Here is an 18,751-nt window from a genome sequence, read left to right on the forward strand (position 1 = left end):
AAACAAAGAGCAAATGAGATTGTAGGTTGCAACATTCCCGATGGCCCATGAGAAGCCTGAAGAAGAACTGGAAAGTATGTCAGTCGTGTGACAATCAGGATGCAGCAGCATGTGTGCCAGAGAGGCCGGTTGGACAAAAGGGGCAGTCTAAAATCTCAGAGGACACAGGGGATGAGAGAGGATGCAGAACTGTTGCAGTGAGAGCAGAGGACAGGAGAATGCACTGGGCTGCTCCCTCTGATGGGCTTCTCTGTGCTGCAGGCAGGGAGGGAAGGAGGAGGTCAATGTCCGGGATCAGGGCAGCCAGACAAGGTGGCCAGTGCAGAATCTTTCTGAAGGGATGGAGGACAGACCCAGCCTGTGGAACCTGGAGACACCTATAACGATGTGGGACCTGCTGAGGGTCCTGAGACACTGTTCTAGTTGGGCCTGGTCACAGTGAGCTCCAATGGCACATGTTGCAGAAGGAAGAGTCCAGGTCAAGGTGTGCTCACTCAGGTCCCTGAGGAGCAACCTGTGAAGGCCAGCAGAGGCTTCACCTCTGCTTTGTCATCAAGACATGAGGCTCAGCCAGGCTCAGGTTCTCCCTGAAATCTAAACAAGTACACACACTTAAAGCAATAATTTCTTATAAAGAGAGGTGGGGGCAAGTACAAGCAGAACAACGCAAAAACGGAAAAGGAAGAAAGCAGAGGTACTCAGCTTCTGAGCACAGTCACATTTAGGAATGAGAGGAAATGGCATAGAGTGCAGGCTTCGCAAGACCGAGCCTACTCCTGCAGGCAGTTCTAAGACACAGATAATCCGGTGGAAGACGTACCAGCAGATCTCTCTGTTAATCCCTGCTCCCGACTCGGCCTTCTCTTGGGCTATGGGAACTTGCTTGGAGCAGTGTTTGGAATCACCACTTTCAACTACAGGCACCATCTGTGCAGAAGTCCCTGGGGACTCTTTTAAAGGTTTCTCTTATAAATCAGCATAGTTAAATGCCTATGCTTTTCCTTTTCTCATCTAAGAATTCTTTGGTTTATTCAGCTTCTCTACCTTAAAAATGGGTTAAGAGGATTTAATGAATTCTGCTTCTCCAGGATGTGCTAGTGCACATCTCCCCGGCCACAGCAGCCTGCTGCTACATGGCTTCTGGTTGACACTGAGTGCTGCCAATGGACATTTGGATAATAACACTTGAATATTAAAGGGATCCTTTGTGATCCACCTGTCCTTGACTCCCAGCAAGTCCTTTGAGACTAGATAGCCCAGATGCAAGGTCACTGACTCAGACGGGGCTTTCCAGGGGGATGGGTAATGCCCACTTGGTTTCAAGGACATGGGTCCTACACCCAGACCCTGGAGAGAAAGCACATTTTAGGGCTAATTTCTTAATGAGTGAATTGGTGATTTTTTTTTTCCCTTCAACAGGTCTGTTTTGCTTTAAAAACAAACAAACAAACAAAAAAACCTACCTAACTGTGTAAACAAAAGACCTGCAAAAAGAGCAGACCCCTTGGTGTCACCTGAGAAGCCCGCAGCTCATCACAACCTATGGATTCCAGGGAGGAGGGGTTGGGTTGGAAGCCTTCTGGCCTGAGGCCAACTGGGGCATTCCTGGTGACAGTACTGGCTTTCTCTTGATGCATTACCTCTGTGAGCACCCAGAGTGCTAAAGAGCAGACATTTATAGTAATAGCAGGAACCTTTGAAAAGGGGAATATACACTGACCAAAGTCATGATTACCAGATGACTCAAAAAAAGAAAGAAACACATAGTGTCCAATCAGATGTGTGTGTGTGTGTGTGTGTGTGTGTGAAACATGCATATATGTACATACATGCTATAGATGCAATATATAGTACTCCTAGGTATCCATGGGGATTGGTTCCAGGAACCCTAAAGCTACCAAGATCTCAAGTCCCTCATAAAAAAGAGGTAGAATTTCTGTATGAACTCTGTACATCCTCCCAATTTGAATTGGGAGTTTGAATTATCTCTAGATGAGTTATAACACCCAATACGATGCAAATGATATGCAAATAGTTGCTGTATTGTTTAGGAAGTCATAAATGGAAAAAAAAAATCTGTGCATGTTCAGTACAGATGTGACCACTGTGGTCCTCACTCCACAGCACATGATCCTGATTGGTGGAACCCAAGGATGAGGAGGCTGTGACTGTACATATAAAGAGAAAGAGGAATACATAAGCACACACCTGTGTATAATTGTCTATTATATGCTACATGATGTATAGTGGCTTAATATATTAAAATATACTGTGTATATTCTCAACTGCACTGACTCTGTAGGATACTTAAACACCTTGATAACAAAATTTAAAAAAAAAATGGTTTGCATAATCTTAACATGATGTTAGTATTTTACCTAAAACACACTCTATTTTCAAAGTGATTTAAAAGAACAGAGGTAGTTCTATAGTGTGTCACACACACTGTTTACAGCTTTCATAAATATTTAGGCTTCGGATGAAAATGTCAACCACCAAGTTGTTAGGCAGGGGGTGTCATGCCTTTCTTCTCCTCATCCCTAGGAGTTTACCTCTTTACCAGATGATTTGGCAACTCAAGAAGTAAGAGCAAGGGATACAGCAGGAAGAACAATTCAGAGAACCCTGGATTTTAATCAAAATGCTCCCACTAACTAGCAAAACAATCCTAGGAACTTAGTGTCAAAAATCCAGAGATGGGATCATAAATAAGAGCCCTTTGAGAACTACAAAGTGTAACATCAGCATAAAGCAGCTCTTTCAGTCCCTCAATGGTCAGTTGTGTTTTCTTTGTCAAGTTCCTAAATGTCAGGGTGGGAGGAGCTCCCGTCCAGACACTAGAACTCCACACAGACAAGGAACTCTTGTTAGATGATACAACTGACTATTTGTCTTTAAACTAACATTTATGTGAAATACATTTAAATAGTTCTAGAATGGGATTTCTATAATGCTACTTCAGAAAGAACTAAATGCAACACATTTCATTATAATATGTCTTGAATCCATAAAGACAGATTCTTTTCTGCTTTATGGTTAAGCCATTGCAGCTGCAGAGAGCAGAACATATTCTAAGGAAATCAGAAGTAGAACCTTGCAAAGAACTAAGCATCTCAGTACCACCTTCTGGCTTAGTCCTGCCCAAATTAAAAGCTATGGATAACTTTTCTTGACCGGATTCTCTAAATTGTAAATTTAATGCACTACACGTGAAATGATGTGTGTTCTTAGCCTCAGCAACACCAGAAAAATAAGAAACAAGTTGTCCTCTGCAGCTTATGGAGGAATGCTCTCATCAGAAGAGCAAGTGGGCAGGGGCAGCACATCCCTGCCACCCCTCTACCTCCTTCCACGCACTGCATTCTGACCACTTGGCAGTAAGATGTGTTATGCGAGCAGCACAGGCTGCTTTGGGGGGAGGGGGTGGTAGGAAAAAAAAATGAGTTCAGTTAAAATGACTGGCATTTTTCTCATTTTTGAGATGTCACATTTTGCATTGTTCTTTTTATTCCAGGGAGAAGAGAAACATTGTAATTCTGTTTAAGTTCTCAGAATACTCTAGTATAAGCACAAACATAAAACAGTTGAATTCTCCTTCTAAACTCATGATCACTAAGAAAAGCCTGAATTCCACTTCTCCAAAGAGACATTACATTTCCATCAAGCTGCGAAAACATTATCTGAGTTGGTTCCAGTGCCTGGCGTGGTTTCTCCTGTCCCTAGGGACCAGCTTGCTCCTCTCCCTCCTGTGTCCCTGGAGTGGTGCCTGGGTCATTCTGTAGATGGCAATCATGTCAATGGCCACTTTAAGAAAGCAAGACAGATATGAAGGGGACTTGCCCAGGAGATGGAGGACCCTCTGCCCTTATTCCCCATGGGCCAGGCTGCAGCGGCTCAAAACCTCCACGAAGCCACCACCTCATGTTGTACACGGGAACTCCTACTGCACACAGTCCTGCTGTGCAAACTGAATGCTATTTCAGAGGAGCAGGGGGTATTTAAAACTCTAGGTGAATTTATCAACGTGCTGAACGCAACCTGAAAGAAAACGTGATTTATCTTTCTCAAAGCACATGGGACTTAAAATTCATCTTCGTTTGCTTTAACACATTAGTCTTAACAAATTCAACCCACAGAGTTTGGATCAATTTATAATTAATAAGACTTGCTATTATACTTAACCCACAAATCCAAAAACATGAAGCATAAAGGTATGGCTTCATTTGGCATCATGTGTTTTCCTCAATTTGTTTCTCCGTATCAGAAAAGCTCAGTGAGGTGTGGGAACATCTGGTCCCTTCAGTGAAGCTGAGTGAGAGAGCCTTTTCCTATCCCATGGATCTTACTTGCTTCTTTTCCCTTCCTTCCTTCCTTCCTTCCTTCCTTCCTTCCTTCCTTCCTTCCTTCCTCCCTCCCTCCCCCCCTCTTTCTTTCCTTCCTTCCTTCCTTCCTTCCTTCCTTCCCTCCCTCCCTCCCTCCCTCCCTCCCTCCCTCCCTCCCTCCCTCCCTCCCTCCCTCCCTCCCTCCCTCCCTCCCTCCTTTCTTTCTTTCTTTCTTTCTTTCTTTCTTTCTTTCTTTCTTTCTTTCTTTCTTTCTTTCTTTCTTTCTTGGGATTGAACCTAGGGGTGCTTAACCACTGAGCAACATCCCACCCTTTTTTCCATTTTACTTAGAGACATGGTCTTGATAAGTTATGTAGGGTCTTCCTAAGTTTCTGAGGCTGGCTTTCAACTTGCAATCCCCCTGCCTCCCAAGCCACTGGGATCACAGGTGTGCACCACCGTGCCCAGCAATTTCTAACCATCACTCATCTATTGACCACAGCTTAAGGTGAAAAGGGGGGCCAGTTTGATTCAGCAAAAGTAATTTTCCTCCCCAATGAAATAACATACTAGGAAAAGGAAGCCTCCCCCATTTTTCTAAGATTAGGTCTCACAAACAACGTGGTCAAGCCCCTGGCTACGTTATCTGGTGCTTTTCTTTAATACTCAAGGGACATAAAGGCCAGAAATCCTATCAGCGAATCCTGTTACCCTGAAGAAAGAAAGTCATTTTCCATCCTGAGCCCTTGAGAAGGTGCCTCCTTCAGCTCAGGCTTTGGCCAGGTGGCCCTGCTGAAAGGATCTGGACCTCTCCTTGAGCCCTGACAGGTAAGGTGAGGATCAGAGAGTGTGATCAATCTGTAACGTGACAATGCAGCATTACAGGCAGGAAAACAACCATCTCAAAAGCACCCTTTTAAACATTTTATGCATAATTTATGAAACTCATTGAGAAGGTTAAAGATTTCTCTGATGTGCTTTCGATTTTTTTATTATCCACTTATTTATTTGGGAGATATTTTAAGATGCCATGTTTTGATTCCTCCTTGGAGCTAACTACGTTTTTTTTTCCCTCCTTCATTTCTGATGTTTATCTCAGATACATTTTCTGGAGATAAATCTCTCTTGGAAAATATCATCAATTTTTCCTTTCTGTTTTCTTTGTCTCCGAGGGTTTCCTTGGTGGAGACTGCAGTTTCTTCCAGCTCCTCTCCCTGGTTCCTAGTTTTTTCAGTTCCCTTCTGGGAAACCTGATGGCTAAGTTGACTGAGCCCAGACTCAGCGTTTGATTCTCAAAACCATTTAGTTCAAGGGCAGAGAAGCAGGTGAGGCTTGGAGACACTGGTTACCCAGCAAGTGAAACCAGTACAGGGTGAGCCAGCCTGCACACCTGCTGGAGGGGAGTTTCTCCAGATGATGGGGGACAAGTTTACAAAGTCACTCAGCCTTCAATCAAGTTCAGATCTGAGTGTAATGACTGACAGTGCAAATCAGATCTGACCTTCTATTCTGTCCTTTGTGAAAATGATTGGGGTTGGGATCAATTGTCATTTAATGTAAAAAAATAAGAGTCTGTGTGCATATAGCGAATCTTGCTCTTTTCACATTACAGGGCACCATGTGGTCAGTCACAATGCTATATTGAGTCCTTGGAGGCAGGCGATGACCCTGGTCCCAAGCCCTCCTTACCTTGGATTTGCCCTTGCTGTAACAGGCTTTCCTGGTGGCCTCGTCACACCCCCACTCCACGGCCTGTAGAAAACATCAAAGCAACAGCAAATGTTACGGCTTTGATTGACAAAAGGGGGACATTAAAGAAGGCTTTGATAACCACGTTAGAAGATGCAGGTGCACCCCCACATCGACACCTGGATAGGATAAAGCACAATGCATGAAATCCAGCCACGGGCTGACATTTGGGATCCAAATCTAGCCTTGAAAGGACACATGAGCAAGAATTTGCTTTTTAAAGGTGGTAATAGGAGTTTTGGATCTAGTCCCTGTTAGAGACAAGTTAATGAGCTGATGACCCTGGGCCTGGCTGTAGGGAGATCAGGACAATAAAACCACATGACACACCCAACGGAGACTGAAAGGAGGGACCCAGAAACACAACGCCCTAAATGCTCACTTAGATCTGAAGAATTCTTTGTAAGAGAATGTCCCTCTTCCATATTCCTAGATGACAAGTGAGGGAAGCTTTGCATGTCCTTAGGTGTATATATATACCCATGACAGTCAATACCTAGCTCATGCAAAGAGCCCATCCATCTACTGTTACTCTCTAATGCCAGCAATTTTCATGTTGTTATTAGCTCAGACTAAATATTGAGAGCCAAGACATTTCAATGTTTTTCTCTGACTCCAAATCTAATCCATGCTGATCAATTTGAGATGTACATCTTCACACATGGAATCACAAACAGAATATGTGATGAGTGAAAGGAACAGGAAGCTCTTGCTCCATAGGAAGAAATGATGCCTGTACACATTGAAACACTGAGATTGTGAATCATTTTGAACAAGTTGGAGCATCTGAGTTGTTTTATTTTTCTATTACTAAACAGCGTGTAGATTTTTATAGGGTAAAAATATTTTCTCCAATTCCTCAACTTCTATTACAATTATTTTCTGGGTTATTATTTGGATTGGATTGCTGAAGAAACTGAGATGTATACCAGTGAAGTCATTATCCGGAAAATGGCTAAGTGAGAGAATATTTTGTTAATTTAGACTAATGTTAAATAATAAACTAAACCAAACCAAATAAAAACTAATATCAAATGATATGAAGGAAAATACTGACTTTACCCTTATTGCTAGTGATTTTTTTTTCTAATTCTCCTATGCTTGGGAGAATAATAAAGTCAAGCTAACAACTTATCTAATATCCGCTGTGCTCCGAAGAACGTTATATAACAGAGATTAAGTCATAACACACTGCATCTTGTCTAACTTATCTAACTTGGCAAACATAGTACATAAGAAAAGATTCCAGAGAGAACCACCACGAGAGTGTCTTGAACAGAAACAGCACTGTCACTGTTCTCCCTGGTGCAGACTTTGGGGACTTCTGTCCCTGTCAACATCAGATAAGAGAATTCCTAACCCTTTCTGTGAGGTTTTCCTGTGGTGAGGAAGGGTCACACTTGTGAAGAATCAGCTAATCAGCCTCTGATGCAACTGAAGACAAGCTCCCTCCAGGAAGGCCAGTGCTTTTCACAAAAGTGAGGACACTCTGAAGGAGAGGCGGGGCATGACATCCAGGGGGTGTGTCTACAGATCCAGGAAGTAAAGAGGAGACAAAGGGGAAGAGGAGCCTCTGCTGGGCCCTCCAGTGAGTTCCTCCCTGAGATCTCTTTATAAAGCTCACTCTGATGTTTTTATGTAAATAAAGATATGTGTGTCTTGTGTTTACTTAAACTGAAAACAGGACATGACACACTCTTTCAGAACTCCTCACAACCTTCATTTTATGTCATCCGAGGACCCTGTGCTGTAAGTCAGCAAGGAATCAGTGTTCTATAATCACTAGGAATATTTCAGCTAAAAAGGAATCCACAGTGGCTCTTCTTGGTCCCGTGGTTTTGCTGGCTATCAGTGACCTCTTCCGCAAATGCAAGAACTATGACAAAGTGGGTTCCTCCCAAGATTAAGAGGGAAGAGTGTTTGTCACGGGCCATCAAAACCATTCAGACCCTGTTGCCAACGTGGAGAACAAACAGCTTCTCAAGTCCACCTGGTGCTCGGGCAGCCTTCTCATTTTCAAGATAAATATTGGCCAAGGACTGGAAAAGGGAAAGTAATTGAAAAAAGAATGTGGGAGTTTTCATAATCATTTCACTACTTTACCCAGTCTACTGAAAATAACCACTGCTCACACAAGTTTATCAGACCAACAGAAAATAAGACAAGTATTATAGATTTTTCTGAAGACAATTTTTAAAAGTAGAAAAGTGAATTTCCAAAGGCATTTTTATTACAGGGTCATTAGCATGCAAATAATATTCAAATCCAGAATTCGTTAAAGATATAGCTTTTCTGTGGATTCACCTCAGACAGAAGACGGACTCTAGAGAAGTTTCAAATTAAGGATAGGACTTTATTGCAGAAAATAGGAGGGATAAACACATACCATTGGGTATCACAGAACTATAAAAAGAATGCAGTGAGCAAAAGGGACTTTTCCAGATGACACGAGAATTGTGAGTTCCACATTAATCCGACAGTGTCTTTCTTATCACTCAGTAAACTGGACTTTGCCCATTGGATCACTTGGCATTATGGAAGGAAGAAATAGTCCATAGGACACCAACAAAGATATCAATGGCACTTTGTTATCTCAGATCTCATTTCCCCAAGTTATCCACTCCTCCATTTGAACTTAGTTTCCTTTTAGACCTGGTCAGGTCTTCTTCTATTCTTCTAGATCTATCCTAATCAATTGAGTTCCTTTTAATCAAACCTTCTCTTTCTATTCTCAATGTAGACTTTTGTTATTCAATTGTTGTGGTTTGAATCTGAGGTGTCCCCCAAAGCTTCTGTGTCCATGCAGAAATGTTCAGAGGTGAAGTGACTGGATTGCAAGAGCTGCAACCTCGTCCGTCTATCCTGGCGTGAATGGACTAACTGCATGGTCACTGTAGGCAGGAGGAGCCTGGCTGGAGGAGGGGGGTCCCTGGGGTGCCCTGAAGGCTGCAGGTTTCTTGTGTTGCCTTCCCGTCTCCCTCTCTGCTTCCTGGCTGCCATGAGAGAGCTGTTTTCCTTGACCATGATGCTTGGCCTCTCCTTCAGTGCAAAATGGCGGAGCCAGTTACCACCCACTGTTTTTTTAGAAAACATGAGCCCAAAATAACCTTTTCCTTCTCCAAGCTGTTCTCGAGGTGTTTTGATCACAATGATGAAAGTCTCTCTAATCCATCCACATATCATTATTTTGGAACAAAATCCACTATTGGTTTGTGAAGCTGTCTTACTACTTGTCTTCAAATTCATTTCAAACACTTTCCACCCAAACCTACCTTTATGATGACCACACAAATGTGAAGGCATTCTACATTTCGGATTTCCATACAACTCTCATAGACCTGTTTCCTGAGTTTTATCTTTTTAAGAGCTTTAATTTTTGTCATCCTTTATCCTTACTTATTGCATGTTAGCCCAGGAGAGACAAGAATATTAATTCTTTCTCCTCTTCAACATTTAGTGTTCATTGTATGTTTCAGTAGCAGACCTAGCCAAAATACTGTGGTTACTTGAGTACTCAAAGACTATCTATGGTGGACAAAGAGCTTGAAACATCTGTGTTTAAAAGACACAAAGATTTCCTTTGGGCTCAATTGTTTTCTGTGAATTCGTTTAAAAAAAAAAAGTCTGCTATCAATTCATAAAAATTTTGCTTTATTCTTATATACCTCTCTTCCATTTAACAAGGTCATTAAATATCTATCAAATATCAGATAGAAGATACTCTGCTATATAGTGATTGACGGAAGGAAAAGCAGACATATTGATCACAATTGCACACATCAGATATGAATTTACAGCAAAATGTAAGCAGATTTCCTTGGCCTAGACAGCATGGTATTGGATATAAGAAGGCAACAGTGTTCCTTTGCCTTGTTAGGGAAGCCCCATGCTGGTTCTCTCAGATCCAGTTGTACACTGAGCTTACTGCATCCTCAACTCTTAGGAAGTGACAGTGCTACAATCAAACCTGTAAAGAAGCAGGGTATGCTTACAGAAAACCCTTTTATATCTGCAGAAGCCCTGGGGGAGTAAGGTAGTGCCTGCTGTTTTATGGTACAACACACCTCACTGTTCCGCACGCAGACTTGCTCCATTTGTGATAAATGGATCTGTGATCTCAGGATAAAATCAGATGTTGGAAAGAAAAAAAGATTGGCTCTTTTGATGTATGTGTTACATACATATAAATCCACAGTTCTCAGAAATATATAAACAAAGCTATGCATTATTACATTCCACAGCAAGAGAAGTTAATTAGACAGGGACTAGCAATGGCAGATACTTTTCATAAAAATGAAGAGAACAACATTCAAGGCAGATGGGCCACTGCTCTTTCAGCAGATGGCTCTGCTAATTAGATACTGGCAAAAGATAACATTTAAAAAAACTAGTGTAATTACAAAGTGCCAAAAATTAACAACCACCTGAGGGCTTTTTTTTTCATATGTTTGCATTCATATTCTTATGTCATGTTTTTCTGTGACACACTGGAGAATGTTACATTGTGGTGACGATTATAAACAAATTGCCAGGGAATGCAAGGCCATATCTTTGTTTGGAACAAAAAACAAGTCCAGAACTTGCAGCTGTGACTGTTGTGTGACTTGAATACAATGTCGACATGGTTATCCCTGAGTGGGGTCATCTTCTTTCTTCCCTCGGCTGGCCGCCATGCCATTTACAAAACAACTGAACTTGAGTTCAAAATCATTGTGTGCAGTCATAGTCACAAAGTGGCACATACTTTAGTCACTTTTCAAGTAACTGCCCAACATTCCCCTCTGCCTTTCCTTCTTAGTGTGCATTAAACACATTTGTTCATCTTCCATATTAATGCAGTACACTTACATTTCCCTTCAATCAAATAAGGCAAGTCCAATTCTTCTCTCTTGGCAACCTCTAAATCAGAAGGCAGGAAGAGGACTTTGGTCATATCATCTAAGCACTGTTTTTTGATGCTCATTATACTGACATCAAACCCAAATTAGGGAATACATCTTAATCTTAGAGATTCACACAAAAGTGTGTTATAATATTTTCCAACTCGATATTAATAAAACCCAAGAATTTTTTTCATATACCATCAAGTCAAAGTTACTCTGAACAGCTGCAGAGAGGCTGCCAACCTGTCAGATGGAGATTTTGTTCACTAATTGACATAGACAGTGGATCCTGTTCCTAAAGCTATGAGACAAAGTACCATAAATTGAGAGACTTTAATGACCAGAACTTATTCTTGTCATTTTGGAGACTGGAGGCCTGAAATCAAGGTGCTATCAGGCCACTCTCTCTGGAAACAGGAAGACTCTGTCTAGGCCTCTCTCCCACAAACAGCAGCTCCTGTCAGCCCTGGTTCCTCCTGGCTCTGCCTCCGTCATCACAGGGCCCTCTCCCAGGTCTCTCTGTCCAAATGTCCTTCTCGAAAGGACTCTGGTCACTGGAGTAGGGCCATCATAGTCCAGTAATGATATCATCTTAACTAATTACATGTGTGGTGGCCCTGTTTCCAAATAAGGTCACATTCTAAGAGCCTGGATAGGCACAGATTTGGGAAGGATACTCTTCAACCCAGAACAAACATTGTGACAAAATTAAGAACTTTAGATTAATAGTAGTGGACAAGTTAGGGTCACTGCTCTGGGAAAAATTAGTTGCCAAATCTAATGCAAAATAATGATGATAACTGATTCAACTTGTGATGCGCTAGCCAAGTGCTAAATGCTTCCTGCTCATCTCTCTCTCGGTTCAGAACCTCCACTCAAGTGTGAGGGCCACTGTCACCATCAGATTCTGGCTGAGGCACTGAATAAATGTCTTTCCAAAGTCTGCAGGTTTTCAGTGGCTGGCCAAGCCCGAGGCTGTGTGTGGCTCCCAGCAGGAGCCTGTCCTTCCCTGTCCCTGACACCTTCACATCAGCTTCCCCTGGTTACCTCATTCTCCAGCTTCGTTGTTTCTCTTTCCCATAATTCAAAAAAATATCCACCAGAAGCACAGAAATGTGTGCAAGTCTAAGTTCAGAGCTGTTGCCACTCAGTAATATTAATCACAAAAGCCATCGACCCCCTTGTCATGGAATGTATTCATTTTCAAAGCCTCTGGACCCACTCACAGCCCTCGTATCGATTTTAAGCAGCACATGATTCATCGAGCGCCACTCTACCGTCAACAGGCGTGTGGCCAGGTTCTTGATCTAGGAACCTTGGGTTGGTTTTGTGAAATTAAACATCTCCAAGAGAGAAATGCAGTCTGTTCCTGACACAGCAGCAGAATTCTATTTTCATATTAGGGGTTAAGTTCCCATCATTGCTCGGCTAAGACCCCCGGAGTTCAATAGAAATAATGAGACGTGAAAGTTTTGGATTGACAATAATGCAGAAATTAGGGTTACTGCTCTGGAAACAATTAGTTGCCAAATCTAATACAAATGATGATAATACTCCATTGATCTTGTAGTGTGCAAGCCAGAGCATGAAATGCTTTCTGTATATTTATCCCATTTAATATGAGATAAACATTTTATATGAGAACTATTACTATAAAAATTTTCAAAGAAATCAGTAAAGAAATGCAGTAAACTGCTGACTAAAAGCCAAAGCCATCTGGACTGCTCTGTCATACCTGGTTACTTGTTTCCTTCTGCTCCTCCCTACTCTCTTCCAGGTGACTTTGTTGCTCACTGTGGTCCTTGAACCAGCTGGCCTTACTCCCTGGAATACCCTCCCACACATGCCCACCAAGCTAATGTGCATACCTCCTTCACACCTTTGGTTGAGTGTCCTAGCTAATGTCAGTCCTTAGTTGAGTGTCTGGAACCACATACGGAAAACTGCAACTGCTGCTTCTTTACCCATAAGAAAGTGGACTGCCCGTGGGTGGGGCTTGGCTGCTGGTTCACTTCTGCATCTGCACCACCTAAAGCATGCCTCACACTTAAAAAGCTCTCAAGGCATGACTATTAGACAGATAAAGGGATACAGAATGCCCTGTGCCCTCACTCTCAGAAGTGGCTGCAGGGTGTCCCTCCAGGGACCCCATGGAAAATGGGTGCATGAAGCTTTAGAGCCCCTGAGCTGACCACCAGCCGCTGCACTTCGTGGCAAATGGCCCTCCATGATTTCTCTTCTAAACTTCAGTTCACCAGGAGCATGAGCCTGGGACATGAAGGTGCCTTCTCTGAGAGGAGAAGGGCAGGGCAGAGCAGGGACTTCCATACTTTGCAGTAGTAGATGACTTTCTTTAGGTAACTTGTCAACCATGATCTTATATAAAAGGAGATAAAAGAGGCATCATAGTAAATTTGTGTTGTATGTGCAAAACTGTAACATGAAATCATTTGAAACTGTGAGGTCAAGTGGCCACTGAGTCATAGCACTCTCAGTTTCCAACTATTTGTGTTTCTTCTACGACTAGAAAAAAGTGCAAATGTATACAAACTGAGGAGTTATGAATATGGCCACCTTTAAATCTCAGTTCCTTAGGAGAATAACCTGAAATGACAGAATTCTCTGCTTTACAAAGGACCAGGAGATCCCAGTAATGTCACAGTAAAAATTACTTTATGGAGGAATTCCAGAGCCTTAAAACTTGGGAGGTGGTATACAGCGGGGTCAATATTTCTTATGTAATAGAACTGAAACATTGTAGTGTCCAAACGCTCCAAAGCATGTCTAGAATTCCAGGGTTTCAGAAACCACAGTTGACAAGTCAGTGTTTTAAGAAAACAAAAGACTCTGATGAGTAACTTGAAGTGCTTGTGCTAGACACAAGGAAAGAAAAACAGAGTGGTGGAAATGAGTACAAGGACCCTCCTCCTGAGCACAGGTGAAGCCCACTGGGATGGCTTTGTGAAGGCAGGGCATGGGGAAGGAGTCCTGTGAGGAAGGACAGTCCACCCCCCGGGATAAGCCTAGAGTTACGCTCATCAGACAAAGAAGCATCGAAAAACTGGTATACTTCCAAAGTATTGCTAGGAATCAAAGTCGAGCTTGAAGTTGGGGCTAGCAAGACTGGCAGTTTCAAAGTTTGCCTGCAGTTTCAAAGAAACGTTCTTGACTCTGGAATTTCCAAAAAAAAAAAAGTTGTTTTCATGCATTGAAGTAAGGATTGCCTTGAAAAATGTTACCTTGTCCAATTCGTAAGGCTAAGTTTAGTGAGGGGAAAATTACTAAAGGGATGTCTACTTTTATACATGAATTTCCTAAACTATTAGTAAATGAGAAACCCAATTCAAAGTCAATGAAGTCTGGGATAAAAGTAGTGACATCATAATGAATTAAAATAGGACTATTTTGCTGAAATCAACATTTCCTAAAAGCACTTGGTTGAAGAAGGATCACTTCTCATATTATGTTTTCTATTTTAAACACACAGTTACATCCTACATCACATAGATATTGTCATCCAACATCACAATATCTGCAATGTTCAACAGAAGTTGAGATGTTTGCTAAAATTTAAATAGCAACATCACAAACATTAAAATCAGATGTTTCATCTGAAGTAACTTATTCTGCACATGCAAAAAGTAACTCCAAAGGAGTAAGTTAGTTATGGAAAGTCCTGAATAACATTAGACAGAACTGAACTTATTAAGACTATTTGAAGACCTTATGGGACATTGACATGAGGGCTTAGAATATAGAATTTAAAAAGTACAAGCAGCAGTCTATTAGGATTCACATTTTATAGGGATGAACAACTTGATACAATGACTCCTGTCCTGGGAATGTCTTCACAGTGCTATTTGCAGGGTGGATTTGACAAATACCTTCTTGCCTATACCAGGTGACTACTGGCAATCATCATCTAGCGCTATTGGAAAAGTGAAGCTAAATCATCCAGACCTAATACAAGATTGAATTTCCTAGCCACCTGATGAGATTTCATCTGGGACTATAGCTAAAGGGGTCCAAAGTGACTGCATCTAACCACTGATATGAACGACCAAGGTTATTATTCTGAGGCAACATAATATAGATGAAGAAAACAATGCCAGTCATCACGGCATGAATACAAATGAGGACACAGAAACCCGCATGTCTGTGTTGGTTTGGCTTGGAATTATATTTCATTGATATTAAGAAATGATTTTTATGTTTTCAGGAGGAATAGCCCCCATTTGTGAATTTGAAATGTAAAGTCAGTCAAATCAGGGTCACTGGTTTGGGCCCTATTATTATTGTATTTATGGCTAAATCCTGATGGAGTCATCCTACATGAACTCTCATTTAATAGGTAATATAGATGCAAATATATGGCTTTTGTTTTCAGTTTTTCTGTAAATCATTTCTGTTGTTTGATCCTTCAGAAAGCAGGCTTATGAAAACAAACAGCACTTCATACTTGAGAAATTCATCACGGATCAGGGCTGGAAAGTGGGCCCGGGGTCTGCTGGGTGCTCTCAAAGCCTGAGCCACAGATGTTTACTGAGGAATTATTTCGTATTCAGTGAACCTCTCAGAATTTATTTATTATTCAAGTTATAAATGCTGGCTTCCTATCACTAAAGATGATTTTACTTCCTGCTTGAGCATATATTGATCTATTTGCAAGATCTCAAGATATGTGGAAGCCCCTTTTCATGAGCTGAGCATTATTTCCATAAATTTTTGCTTTTACCTAAGAGAAATGCACAATTGAATGTGTTTTCTGGTGAAAATCTGGGCAGTCATATTTCACTCTTATTACTTTAAAATGTGTAAAAGGATGATATGCTTCTGTTCACAAAACAACTTATCTACAGTAGGATTACAATTTTACATGAGAACATAATGAACATTACTGATATACTCATTCCCCAGATAATATTTAACACTCTCACAACTTTGTAAATATCTACTTATGGAGTAAAATAAATAATTGAATATTGAACAAAACTATGTAATTTTGCCACTTATTTTTTCAAACGTCTGTTTTATAGTATTATCTGTTTGTTTATATACCAAAGGGAGTCCTAAAATATTATAATTACTATAAATAAAATCTTGGGTTGAGAAAGAACTCTATTTTAAAAAAAATTAAAAATATCAAAAATAATTCTAATGTGAAATGAAGAATTGGTGATTTTTTAATATTTACTTTTAGTTTTCAGTGGACACAACATCTTTATTTTATTTTTATGTGGTGCTGAGGATCGAACTCAGCGTCCTGCGCATGCCAGAACGCTTGAGCCACATCCCCAGCCCAAAAATTGGTGATTTTTTTTATATCGATAATATCTAAGATATTTTCATGGGCACTGCGAACCATTTGTGATGATTTTATAGTAGATGGGAATGACCATCACTCACTCCCTCCTTTGGTCTCTTTTCGGCAGTTATGTTATATGATTAGCCGAGGTTGGCAATTAATTGCCAAAGGCTGCATCTCCATCCAACTTCCTGTGAAAGAAATTTGATTTTGAAGTGAATTTGTTGCTTGATCTATGGCTTCGAGTGGCCGAGCCGCACAAACTTGTGTGGATCTGGGGGTGGGGGCACTACAGTAGACTGATCCGTGGCATCTCCAAGATATCACCTCCTGAGACTTGGACCCCGGAAATACAGGTGAGCACAAGAGAAGGGGTACACCAGCTGCTCCAAGCAATTGGTGGGCAGTTGGTCAGAGCTCAGGACTGTCAGGTCCACGAAGTGATGGGCAACCAGCTTCTTAGGAGCAGGAAGTGTGCGATCTACTGAGAAGGCAGAGACTTGTGTGGAGAGGCAGCTTAGGGCAGTCTTTGATGTGAAACTAATGTCACCCCTGCTCTCGCTGGTTTGATCTGAGCACCACGCACAAGTCTGGGCTGCCTTCTTTGCCCCTCCATGATTCTATCTATCCTTAGGAAAATAAAGTTCCTTATAACGCCATTTGAAGGAAAGCATAACAGGTCAGTAAATCTACTTCCAAAATAGCAAAATTCTTGATTTAAAAAAAAAGCACCAAATTCATACAATATTAATACTTTTGAATCAAACACACTTTGGTTTCATTGTTCATAAATCCTAGCTTTTCAAAACAAATGAAAAAACAACCAAACAAGCAAAACTATATTAATCATATGAACGGTACCTCTAACATCACAGGAATTCAAAGCAGTTCCGTAGGAAACTTCTTTTTCAAAGTCATATCATTATGATTTATTTGCTTGGAATTCCAAGTCTTGAGCCAAGAAAATGAGATGATATTAAAAACAATATGACACCAACAGAAATGAAAAATGAGGGGAAACTTATAACTCTTGATTTCTAGGGCGTTTAGAAAAGGCAAAGGAGTTGAAATTTACAAGTGGAAAATAATAAAAGATAGAATAGCAAATTAAGATTTTTATATTTGCATCTTACATTTCTCTTAGCCTTTCAAATATGTTAAAAAAAATCTGAAAAGAAACATGTTATTAAAAGCAAATATTTATTATGTTCCAATCTAGGCAAGGAATATCATTTCTTGTTTAGCCAACCAAATTCAGAATTCTTGTTAGAACTCCAGCTAGAAGCTGTCTCAATTAACATTCCTAACATCAACAGCAAAAGTCCAGTGATGGTTTTAAGGCCATGACTCTGATTTCTCAGGTTTTGACGTTGACTATGATTCACCACTAACAACCTTCAGATTAGAATTGTGAGTTGAACCAGACTCAGGGAAGAACTGTGCAGAGCAGAAAGCCATCCATCAGGCTGGACTGAACACAAAATTCCAAGTATAACTGGTACATGGAGAAGCAAAGCCACAAGAGAAACCAGAAATCAATGTAAAACCGTTAAACATCCCCTGAGGGCTGCAGGCTAGATACACTGGGAGATGAGTGCAGAGGAGTACACACCTGCTCAGAGAGGAGAAGAGCCTAGGTGCTGCTGGAAATGAGGCCAGTGCCTTTCTGCCTGTGACCCTGCCTCCCTAGAAACCAGTGACACCTGTGCTGGTATCACGTCCATGTTACACACACGGGTAGAAAGATGTGCCACAGGTTGCCAGGCCATTCCGGCTTCAGGGTCTGTTAACCCATGTGCTACCGCCTCTTTCAATGGGTTTCCCAAAACTTCCAGATTCCTCATTCAACCCTGCCTATCAGAGTCCTATTGAAAGATAGGGTTTGAGAAGCAAGGGCCTGGCTTCTTCCACCTGCATGAGCCTGCCAGAAGTTTTCTAATAAAATTGGGAAAGAACTGGGCTGAGAACATGGCTAGAGATGTGCATGGATCTTCTCATCTTCCTTACTGAGATTTTGATGACATTATTATGATTTCAATGTTGATTCCCCACATCGTCTCCATTTGAAAATGTTGGCTAGATTTTTCTCCCATATCAAAGCTCTGAAAATGCAAAAGTATACTTAATTGAAATAGCTTTATCACACTGTAATTTTGTTTGCTTATCCAAACTCATTCCAAATAATATCAAAGGGCCAAAGAGCCATTTATAACACATCACATTTAGGTGAACACTATTAAACGATGTACAGGAAATTCAAACTGGGCTATATTCCCAAACAGAGTTTATGTGTTGTACAAGATGGCATGAATACAAACTGTCCCACAGAGATACAAGATGATGAGCCCAAGGCAACAGCATCCCTGAGTCGTGGGGAAGGTAGGACAGACAGAACTAAGGAAGTACCCTCGGAATTCTGACTTGAGATTCTGAGATTCATATCCCTTTCTTCCTGTGAAGGATGGGTCCCCACAGTGATATGCAGGCCAAAC

General features: G+C 41.2%; 1 protein-coding gene across 1 annotated transcript in view; it reads right to left on the bottom strand.

Moving 5' to 3' along the window:
• Nucleotides 1-18,751, bottom strand: part of Sema5a (semaphorin 5A) — a 446,744-nt gene that overhangs the window by 158,905 nt on the left and 269,088 nt on the right. Inside the window, exon 6 of the mRNA XM_026397069.2 lies at nt 6,012-6,074. Within this exon, the coding sequence (XP_026252854.2) occupies nt 6,012-6,074 (63 nt within the window). The remainder of the gene's footprint in view (nt 1-6,011; nt 6,075-18,751) is intronic.

This window comes from Urocitellus parryii, chromosome 1, assembly GCF_045843805.1.
Source record: "Urocitellus parryii isolate mUroPar1 chromosome 1, mUroPar1.hap1, whole genome shotgun sequence".
In the NCBI taxonomy this organism is placed as follows: domain Eukaryota; kingdom Metazoa; phylum Chordata; class Mammalia; order Rodentia; family Sciuridae; genus Urocitellus; species Urocitellus parryii.